The following is an 11,734-nucleotide window of genomic DNA, read 5'->3' as shown; positions in this document are numbered from 1 at the left end:
ATATATTTTACACTCATTATATAACTGTTTCTAGTTAATTATTTTCAACACTCACTTAAAAAAATATATGATATAAATCATATATACAAAATAAATATTTTTAATAATAATTTCTATCAATATTTATTCATATACAAAATAATAGGAGGCTAAACGTGTGCAATTATGCAGAAATGGTGGTTGTTGACCCGGGAGGGGGGGGGAGGGAATTGTTGTTTTCAAAACGCAAGCCTAAGCATCAAAGGCCGTTGATGTGAAACGTGTTCGCGCAGTAATCCACATCTCCTGTAAAGTTGCCTACCACTACCTGTTAGAAACTCGAAACTTCGTCAGCGTGGCACTTGCCAGCAGCGAGTGGCATCTACATGAGCTGAGGATGTCGTACTAGCAATCTGCGATATGAGATTATTGGTATTGGTTTCGTTACATTTATCTTTAAAATTTAATAAAAATTATATATTTTTTATAAATTTAAAATTTTTTTTATCTATAATTTCACATTGAATTAATCATTAGATTCATCAAAATAATAATATAATATTATTTTTTAATAATAATTTTTTTAATTTCTTTTTTCATGTTTTACAATTATACTAATCATATATACATTAATAATTTAATTTGATACTCAAATTATTGATACTGACTAGAGAGTCATTTATATTGTTAAGGCTAGAAAATATATCAACACCTACCATGCAGTAGTGTTAGTAAAAAAAGCACTCAAAAAGAAAAGATGAAAGAATTACATTACATAAATTATAATAAATATATTTTATAATAAAATAATAAGAATAGAGAATGAATAGTGAGTTTTTAAATATAAAAATAAAGATTAAGATACTGTAACCCAAAACTTAAACTTTGATAATATATCGAATTGAATACCAATATTTTAATTCTTAAATTATTAAATTTTGATGAAAACTCCCTTTTAATGAGACCGATGGAGGTGCTCTGATTCGCTGTTGTCTTCCATGGCAATCCTTCGGAGGGGCACAATCCATCGTCCTCATGTTCTTTTTAAGTCCCATATACCCCATACCTCGATGAGTTCCAACACTCGATTCACAAATATATTACAATTTTATTATAAAATAATATTTTTATAATCCAAACATATAGAATTAAAGCAAAAGTAAACAAATTTAAAAGAGTAATTCTATTTAGCATAGAAATTGTGCTTTTATCATATTTTAAATGAAGATAATATATCTGCAGTCACGTATTTTTTGTGCGACTGTTTTACTTTTTATAATATAAAATAATTATTTTAATCAATTATATCAATATTTTACATTTAAAAATAATAATAAAAATTACTGTACAAAAATACTTATTTCGAGGGATTACTCCACCGACTCTCCATTCCACGTGAGTCTTTTATTCCTACAGGGCCCGGTGGGATGTGTGGTCTCCGTGTATATAACGTTTCACTCTTCACTGCAAACGCCACCACTCTCCACAATAGTCCCTGGCGGCCGGGCCCCACAGCGCGCTCTCTCTCTCTCTCTGTCTCTCTCTAAGACTTGAGCTTTGCGAAGTCTCAATCTGAAGCTCCCCCCATCTGTTCCCATGGCGGCCGGACTTTGCGTCCCCGCGACCACTAAACCCTTCCGTCTCTTCCACTACTCCCACCTCGTACAAAAACCCACTCCCCTCTTTACTCCCTCAGTTCTCCGCCACAGAACAATCCACAAATCCCGAAGGAAAACATTCTTCACTGTCTGCGTCATCGTGGAGGACCAAAAACAAAGTAGTCAGCTGGGGACTCTTAAAGATGAAACTACCGATGGTACGAATTATCAGATCCCATCCGCTCGTGCGGCTAAGAGGTTGGCCGGGAAAAGATCCGAGAGGTCCACTTATCTAGTAGCTGCTATCATGTCTAGCCTTGGTATTACTTCCATGGCTGTCATGGCTGTTTATTATAGATTTTCTTGGCAAATGGAGGTACTTCCTCCTCCTCTCCGTCTTTCTGTCTCTTTCTTGAAGGGTAGTTAATTTGTGTATGTTAATGTACTGCTAAATGGATTTTGTTTTGGTACAGGGTGGCGAGGTGCCTTTGTCTGAAATGTTTGGTACATTTGCTCTCTCTGTGGGTGCTGCTGTGAGTTCCTTTATTGTTTTTTCTTTTTCTTTTTTTTTTTAAAAAAAAAAAGAAACTTTATGGGATAATTTGGGATGATTAAGTTGAAATCAGAAGTTGTAGTTTTTGGGTGATTTTGGTGGTGAATTAAACTGGTAATTTTGAATATTCTCAGGTGGGTATGGAGTTTTGGGCAAGGTGGGCGCACAAAGCTCTATGGCACGCTTCCTTATGGCATATGCATGAGGTTTGTTTTCGACTTCTCAGTTGCTCTTGCCTGCCTTCTTTATCTTCAATTTTGCAGAACATAATTAGACAAAAGGCTGAAGAGATTCCTAATATTTTGCTTTTATCGACAGTCCCACCATCGACCTAGGGAAGGTCCGTTCGAGCTCAACGACGTTTTTGCCATCATCAACGCTGGCCCAGCCATTGGTCTCCTTTCCTATGGTTTCTTCCACAAAGGCCTTGTACCTGGTCTGTGTTTTGGTGCTGTAAGTCTCTCTCTCTCCCTCACACACACACACACGTTATCTTTCATTGTCTCGATTAAGGGTCTGATAATAATATTTACACGCGTCCAACAAAAGAAATCATACGTTATTACGTACTGGGGATTGCCAAATGACTTTTTGTGACGAAAAGAACTCGGTTAGTTTCTCGTATTGACAATTTTTGTTTTGGTCTTTGAACAGGGTCTTGGCATTACAGTGTTCGGCATGGCCTACATGTTTGTCCACGATGGTCTGGTCCATAAAAGATTCCCAGTTGGGCCAATTGCCAACGTGCCCTATTTCAGAAAGGTCGCTGCTGCTCACCAGGTAAACATTCACCAGCCATTCAAATTAAACGTGTATCTGTTTTATTCTTTAAGTTGCATATTTGCTTATTTTTTTTCAATGGCTTTGTTTTAAATAAAGGTTGGGTTTTTTTTTTTTTGGTAGCTTCATCACACTGAAAAGTTCCATGGTGTGCCATACGGTTTTTTCTTGGGACCTGAGGTAGGCTCTTTTGATTCAAATGTTTAATTTTGATCAAAGTTTAAAAGCCGCGTGCCCAGAAGGTGGCTCATGATGAATTTATAATTTTGTTTGAATTGTGGGTGCAGGAGCTGGAAAAGGTGGGAGGCTCGGAAGAGTTGGAAAAGGAGATTAATCGGAGGAAGCAAATGATCAGATAATTAGGGACGTTCATGAGTGATCGATCAGTCGTCATGAATGGGAACCCGTTTTGTAACACAGATTAATATGAGGCTACGTGCGTAGATCATGCATATATATATATATGCATGATATATATTGTTGATCATCAGGGATACAGATATGGTCAATGGTTTTAATTGAGGCCCTTGCTGTTTTTACGTAAAAGCTAGCGTTAGGATCGATGGATCGGAAGCGATCGTGTAAAAGAATTTTAGAGAGGTACGTACAATACAGCTTACATATAAAAAAAATATTTAAGCACCATGCATCGCGAAGATCAGCAAGCTAGCTATATATATATATATATGATTCAAGAACATAATTTGCACAGTAAAAAAAAAAAGGAACATAATTTGCGGTAACTAATTACATGCACAAGGCTTCAAGGTGCGCTTTTTTTACTTTTTTTTTTTTTTTTTGTTCCTGTTTTACCAATTAACAGTTTTCCTTTTTAATTGTCAAACTAACTAATCAAAACAAATAATGAAAACAACAAATGATTTGACCTATTCGATGGCTCTACTTTAGTACGAATTAATGGAGGAAAGCGAAACATAACTCCAGCTTGTATAAAATCAATATCACTAGACAATCTATGAGAAAACTCACTACAACCCGCGTTTGGGTAACAACATAAGCAATGATAAAACGAGCCTTCTTTTCCTAAACCAAGATTGGTGCCAAAAGAATTATTATTTTGCGACTTGCTCATAAAAAGGGGAAGAAGTATAGGACTCGAGAGCTCCACTTGTAAGTGTTGTAATAAAACATTACACTGATAACGAGATAGACAATGAAATAAATACAGCTCACAGTCGGAGTCAGACTGCAGAGTCATAAACACAAAAATCAAGTCGGAATCATCGATAACAAGACAGATTATTTTTGCTCAACCCTAACCCGTGATCGGCGTTCACCCAGCATCCGATCTCTTCTCCTATCGCCTTTCTCTCTCTTCTGGAGACCACATATGAACATCTCTCTTCTCCCGTCACCTCTCATCTCTCTTCTCCCGCTACCTATCTCTCCCGTCGTCTCTCTCTCTCTTTTGTTTTGATGTTTTAATTTTTATTTTCTTTGAAAATGTTACAGAGTTTTGAGAATATATGAAACTACAAGGCTCTCTCGTCACCTCTCTGTGTCCCTCTCTCAACTCCAACAAAATCGGAATGAGTTTTTATAATTGGTTGTGAAAATGATCTATTGGTGATGTGATTTCACAGAAATGATCTATTGAGTGTGGCATTTTGAGACCAAATCAGAGTAAAAAATGATGTTGTTTTGACTCTGTTTTGGTCATTTTGGGCAGGCTGGGCTGCACTGTTGTAGTGTATTGGGCCATTTCTTTTTTTCCTAAATTCTAAACTAAACTCTAAATCAATTTTAAATTTTTAATCTTTATTTTAGTCATAAATTTCTTTATTTATGGTTTTTATAATCTTTTTGTCACTAAATTTATTGTTAGTATTGATTATTATTAACAATTACTATTTAACTAATGTTTATTTACTTGTTATTATACTATAGTATTACATGTTATTAAATATTAATATAATATTTTATACTAATTTTTAACTTATTCCTATTTTAAATTTATACTGTAGTTTTAATTACATGTTATTATATTAGTTCCTAACTTATTTTTAATTTAATTATATACTAGACTTAATATTACATGTTATTATACATTAGTTATTATACATTAGTATTATATGTTATTATAAACTCATACATTAGTGTTTATACATAATACATTAATATTAAATGTTATTATACCTTAGTTATTTTACATTAACATTACATGTTATTATACATTAGTATTACATGTTATTATACATTAGTGTTATATGGTAGTAATAGTATGGTGTTTATATATACTAAACTATTATTGCTCAATTTAGTCTATTTATATTATAGTATAAGTATATTATTTAATAATAATTTTTTCATACTATATAAGTTATAGTTATATAAAATATATATGATTAATATATAAAAAATACTTATATTTTTTATAAAATATGTATAATATCGAAATCGAAGGGAAAAGTCGGAGTCTGATAGTCAGACATTCGGAGTTAGAGTAGGTAGAATGCCACCTCCGACTCCGACTCCGACTCCAACTTTTTGGGGGAAAGAAACTCCGACTCCAACTCTGACTTATCGGAGTCGGAGCGGAATCGGAATCGGAATCGGAGTCAGATTTTTGAATTTTTAGTTAGCCCTAATTTTGTGCGATTTTTCTTTTCAATAAGATTCACTATGAAAGTGACTAGTGGTCACCAGACTGCACATAATTCTAAGACTGTAGAATTTTTATTTTTTAACTTTAACCATGAAATAATGGTGCAACTTAAAATGATAGGATTGACTGTTGTCAACGATGATCGTATATAACAAACAACATTTCATCTTTATGGTGGACCAAAGATTTTAGGGTTGCCAAATCATATTAATGGGTCATGTCAAGTCGTGCATATTATAAGATATGGATCAACCCGAATACTACTCATTAAGCTTAACATATTAGATTTCTAAATACTAACCGACTCATTAAAATAACAGATTGATATGACATAACCCGTTTATGAATGTATTATAATCCCTTCAAATGCTATGATATTTTAAATTCGAATGTTGAGGTAATAGTTCAAACAATCATTGTGGGAAGGAGTTTGACACATGATTTGAATATAAATTTCTCATTCGAATTGAGTTTGAGACCATTCAACGATATGGTACTTTACATTCAAATGTTAAGATAATAGTTTGAGCGATAGTTGTGATGGGAAGTTATATACAATTCTAGTGAGGGAGATAGATATCTCATTTGAACATTAATTTTTCGTTCGAACGGATATGTAAACTGGTTGAAGGCTTTGTTTTGTTCAAATAGTGATTAACAATATTTAAATAAAAATTGGTTTAGAAATTTATTGAAAGCCATTGAAAATTTAGAAAAATAAGCATTAATTGAGTTTATTAATTTTTAAATGTACAAAATAAAAAAATCTCCAAGGCCCGAGTTATTATTTATGGTAAATAAATATTGATAATATATGTAGGAAAAGTATCTAAGTAATTAAATGTATAAATTTGAGTAACTTGAAAAAATTGAACAATTAATCAGAGGTTGAGTTAAAAATTGCCACTTAAATTATTATTAAAACAACAAAGCTTTAGAAGTCAGATTCGCCATTTTACCGTTATCTTTTCCGTCATCTTCCTTCCTAGTCCCACAACAAGAAACGTGTCAATATTACATTCTTACTTGACACGATTACTCTTTAACCTCTACTGTGTGATCAGTTATATTATCTCTTTCACTGTTTCTCTTTATTTTCCTACCCAAATTACTTTTCTCTTGATCTAAACTCAAACCCTAAACGCTCCTCCTCTATCATTCCACATAGAAAGCTTCCAGTTTCTGTATCCCTCTACCATTCCAATCAGGCTTCTTATTTTTGCATCTTTTCCTCTCCTGCGAATTTGGTTTATTTATATTTGTGCGTATTGGATTAAAGGGTAAAAGATCAAGCCCTAGGTTTTGTATGTGATTGTCGCCTCTCCACTCTCCACACTCCGACGACCGGCGTCTACGCGACGAGGCCACTTCCACCGCCGCAGCTTGTGTCTTGGACTCTGCCGTAGCCTGTAGATCCCCCTTACGTCTTTGCAGGTATTAGATTATTAGCTGTAGATCCCCTTTTTGCTCTGTCTATTGAGAATTTGAGATTGATGTGCATGCTATTATGGTTTTTTAATTGATCAAGAACCCAATAGAGCCCCTTGATAATTCCTGAGATTACTTTGTAATTTGTTATTTGTATGCAATGCTTATAAGATCAGAACAGAAATGGCCATGGGGAGAGGTGGAGGGGACTATGCTAGTATGCTGTTAAGATCTGATTAATTATCATCGCAGAAAAATTCATACGAATCTGAATAAATATGATCAGTTGAATCTGGTCCATCATCAACATTATGAAGGAACCCTACTATATATATATATATATACAAGGTCGAAGTAATTATTAGCTTTAAGCTGGAATCCATGCTCGATCTTTTAGTATATATAGTGCATAATTGGGAGATTTAGGGGACTGATCGAGTACTACTCAATATATATATATATATATATATATAATTCAAATTAATTACTGATTCCCACCCAATTAAAGTAATCTTTATCCTGCGTCTTGCATCTTTGGATCAGAAGTCCTTGCTTGCTCTTGGTCAATTATTCCCACATACTGACTTCTTGACCCAAATAATAATAATCATCAACATTATATGCTGCATTTTTTCTCTTGCCGCACATAAAACTCATAAAAGAAAGTGAGAGTTCTGGTGTATTTGATTTAGGAGCTTTATGATCTGTTTTGGAAATACAAACCTCTGATTTTATTGAAGCCTTTCCGTCATGCTGTTAGTTTGAGATCATGGTCTGTTATATGGTCTATTTTGTCACTTAAACCTCTATTTCTATGGTCTGTTTTGGTTTGTGTCGGTTTCTGACTTTAGATGGTGGAGTTTGAGTCTTTGAGATCATGGTGATGGAAAAGTACAAATTAAATTCTAGGTAAAGTTGTTGCTAACTTGCTGTTGTTGGTTTTTGACCTGATTCATTTTTTTTTAATCATTACGTGGGAGTATATAAATGTCAAGTATTGCTATTGAGAAGTATTATTAAGTTTATCAGGTATGTATGCTTTTAAGACTTTATTGGTTCTATTTTGGAATATAGTTATATATAAATATATATATATAATTTATCCATATAATGTCTATCCCGAAACGGTATACAGAAACATACCGGTTCCAAAATATTCCGTTCTAGTGCCTCAACCGGAACGGAACTCAAAACTTTGGTTCACAGTTGTTATGTTTGCATGTGTGGATAAGCAGCTCAGTGGTTTTGCTATCTCAACTCCTTGACTTACATGCTTAATCTTCATTTACATTGCAGTGGGGGAGGCATGTGAGCTGTTTGGACCAGAAGATAGTTGTTGCATTAACAATTTTTATAAGTTTATTGGTTCTTTTGGTGCAAAGAATGGGTAAATGCAAGGGTTGTGGGAAATTAGGAAGAATGGTGCCAACGGATGGATCTGTTAGTGCTTATAATTCTGCTCTTCTGTTGTCTCCTGTTGTTTCTGTCTGGGACTGCATTGTTCGTAAAATGAGGTATTCCTACATTCCCGAGTGGGTGTAGTTATCAGTGCTATCACCTTATATTAGTGTTTTGCACCATATTCTATTATACTTTGCTTTGTATCAACAAAAAAAGGGAAATGTATGAATTTTGAGGAATTTACTTAGAATAGAAGTGGAGGAAAGGTGACTGATTAGTTTGGTAGTTTTCATGGATTGCATGGGATTTAATAAAGTGCAACCTGTTGTGAGGAAAGGGAAAAAGAAGCAGGTGAAGGATGAGGTTGATCGAATGAAACAGGCTGAGAAGAAAAAGAGGCGCTTGGAGAAAGCCCTTGCTACTTCTGCAGCCATCATTTCTGAACTAGAAAAGAAGAAACAGAAAAAGAAAGAAGAACAACAAAGGCTTGATGAAGAGGGTGCTGCAATTGCTGAGGCTGTTGCTTTGCATGTCTTACTTGGTGAAGACTCAGATGATTCATGTAAGGTTGTTCTGAAAGAAGATGAAGGGTTCAATCCTTGGGATATTCCTGATAACATTGACCTATTTGTGAGTGGTAAGAGATCAGGCTTTTCTTATCAGGACTCTGACAAGCACCCGCTTGAAAGGATTGGGTGGGTTTCTAATCCGTATATATCTGGATGTAAATGGGGTGGCTTGGAGAGGGGTGACTGGTCATTCTCATCTGGGCCTTTTGCAAGGGATTTTCCTGCCCCATATTTTGAGGAAGCAGGTTGGGAAACTACGGGATTCTCAGCTGGTCTTATTGCAGCACAGGCTGTTTCATCCCTCCAGATCGCAGAGGATGCTCACGAAGACACGATTGTCCTGAATGGAATGTTAAGGGGATAGAATGCACAGCTACAGAAGTATCTCCAGTTACAGGAGTTTCGGTAGCATATCATTATTATTATTCTGTTTATATTTTCCATAAACGAGTCCTTTGTTGTTAGTTGGATACATGCGTTGCTTATTGTGAACAATGTTTAAAAAGTGTTGCGCTATATTGAACAATGCTTATTCGTCTTCTATTTATAAGCTTCAGTTTATATTCAGTTCATTGAGATTTGGGGCAACAAGTTTACATTGAATTTAGTAACCAGATTCATGAAAACCCTAATTCCGTTTTTGCGGACAAAGTAAAAGTTTGAAAAAACTTAAAGCTTTGTAATGCGCAATCCTTTGGTGATGTAGGCAAACCTAAGAAGTCCATGTTGGCAAAGTTACAGAAGGTAGAGCGGGTGCAGGAGGGTTGAGTTCTTTCTGTGGAAGAATTCCCTCAAAAGAATGAGTTAATTTCAGAATTAGAGAGGGTTATTTTATTGGAGGAGATCTCCTGGCACCATAAATCATGAACATTGTGGTTGAAAGAAGGAGATTGAAGCACGAAATTTTTCCATAAAGTGGCCAATTCCCATAAGAGAACTAATACCATTGATATGCTAAACATAGATGGCGCTATTTGCACATAGGCGCCATGTGATTCAATAACATGTTGCTAGTTTCTTTGAGCATTTGCTTACCGAACAGGTGTGGAGGCCCAAGCTTAATGGTCTAGCCTTTGAGTCCATCAAGCAACAACATGTTTCTTGGCTGGGGCGGCCCTTCGAAGAGGCGGAGGTTCATGGTGTGGTGAGGACGATGGTAAAAAACGAAGCACCTCGTCCAAACGGATTTTCTATGGTGTTCTTTCAATCATGTTGGGATGTGGTGAAGGAAGACCTAATGAAGGTGTTTCAAGAACTTTTTCGGTTGGAAAATTTGAGAAAAACCTAAACTCCACTTTTATTGCGCTTATTCCCAAGAAGATTGGAGCATTGGAGGTGAAAGACTATCAGCCCATTAGTCTTGTAAATAGAGTGTACAAGATTATTTCCAAGTGCTTGTCAATCCCCTTAGGGAGGTTTTGGGGCGAATCATATGAAACCCCAAAACGCATTTGTAAGGGGTAGACAAAGTTTGGACTTAGTTCTTATTGCCAATGAATGCCTAGATAGTAGATGAAAATCTGGCAATTTGGGTATCTTAAGTCAGTTGGATATGTAAAAGGCCAACGATCACGTAATTGGGAGTTCTTACTTTACTTGCTTAAGAGGTATGGCTTTGGAAAGAGATGGAGCTCATGGATCGGGTGGTGCATATCAACAACGAAGTTCTCAGTTTTGGTGAATAGCAGTCCGGTGGGTTTCTTCAACAGCTCCAGTAGTTTAAGATAGGGGATCCGTTTTTCCCACTCTTGTTTGTCATTATCATAGAAGGCGCTAAGTAAAATGATCTCGGCCTTGGTTAACAGTAGCTTTGTTGCTGGTTTTTCAGTCGGTGATACTCTTAACATTTCCCACTTTTTGTTCACAGATGGTACTCTAATATTTTTTTAGGCAGAACAAAGCTAGATTCAGGCACCAAGGGCACTTCTACTCTGTTTTGAGGTTGTATCCAGTTTGATATTGAACTTAGCCAAGTCAGGATTGGTTCCAGTTGGTAACGTTTGCAACAATCATCAACCGGCTAGCACTTTTGGATTTAAGGTTTCCTTTCTTCTCATGAATTATCTTGGCCACCTCAAGAGCTATACCTATATGGGATATAGTAATTGAGAAGATTGAACGTAGATTGGCAGGTTGGAAGAGATTGTACTTGTCGAAATGTGGCAGGATTACGTTAATCAAGAGCACTCTGTCAAATTTACCAACTTACTTTTTATCGTTATTCCCAATTCAACCGAGTGTGGCAACCCATATAGAGAAACTTCATCATGATTTCCTTTGGGGTGGTCTAGGAGATGAATTTAAATTCTACTTGGTTAAATGAGATAAGGTATGCAACATAATTTCTTCTATTGAGTTGGGTATTAGAAATCTGAGGGTTTTCAATTGGGCCATTCATGGGAAATGGTTGTGGCGATATAATAAGGAACCAGAACCTTTATGGAAGTCGGTAATTGATTGTAAGTATGGAGGTATATGGGGGAGGTTGAGCACTAGGGAGGTACAAAAGGCATCTTGAGTGGGAGTTTGGAGGCATATTAGATAAGGACGGGGTTTTTTTCTCATCACACTAGACTTGTGCTAGGAGCTTAGATTATTTTTTGTTAGAGCTTTGTTTTTATGGGCCAAAGTTGTTGATTTCAATGGCCTTGATTTTCATTATTTTCTTGTTTCCACTTCTTCCTAGATAGGTGTTACCTCTTGTATATCATCTTGTGTACTTGGGCTATGCATATTCTTATTAATACAATCATTTACTTATTAAAAAAACAAGTGTGCAAACCCCATGTACTTCTTTTAA

The 11,734-nt window shown here is 35.5% G+C and overlaps 2 protein-coding genes across 2 annotated transcripts; both read left to right on the top strand.

The window, feature by feature from the left end:
• Positions 1-1,451: 1,451 nt before the first annotated feature.
• Positions 1,452-3,456, top strand: LOC109004504 (beta-carotene hydroxylase 2, chloroplastic-like). Its single transcript, XM_018983068.2, has 7 exons — positions 1,452-1,953; positions 2,051-2,110; positions 2,265-2,336; positions 2,449-2,583; positions 2,785-2,910; positions 3,034-3,090; positions 3,198-3,456. Exons 1-7 carry the CDS (start codon positions 1,576-1,578, stop codon positions 3,267-3,269), a joined length of 900 nt encoding a protein of 299 aa, XP_018838613.1. The 5' UTR covers positions 1,452-1,575; the 3' UTR covers positions 3,270-3,456.
• Positions 3,457-6,567: 3,111 nt separating this feature from the next.
• LOC109004460 lies at positions 6,568-9,510 on the top strand. Its single transcript, XM_035686167.1, has 2 exons — positions 6,568-6,970; positions 8,261-9,510. Exon 2 carries the CDS (start codon positions 8,657-8,659, stop codon positions 9,296-9,298), a length of 642 nt encoding a protein of 213 aa, XP_035542060.1. The 5' UTR covers positions 6,568-6,970; positions 8,261-8,656; the 3' UTR covers positions 9,299-9,510.
• Positions 9,511-11,734: the final 2,224 nt, after the last annotated feature.

The sequence above is a fragment of the Juglans regia genome, chromosome 16, assembly GCF_001411555.2.
Source record: "Juglans regia cultivar Chandler chromosome 16, Walnut 2.0, whole genome shotgun sequence".
Lineage (NCBI taxonomy): Eukaryota > Viridiplantae > Streptophyta > Magnoliopsida > Fagales > Juglandaceae > Juglans > Juglans regia.
Note: the sequence above shows the minus strand (reverse complement) of the source record. Positions and strands in the feature narration are given on the sequence as shown.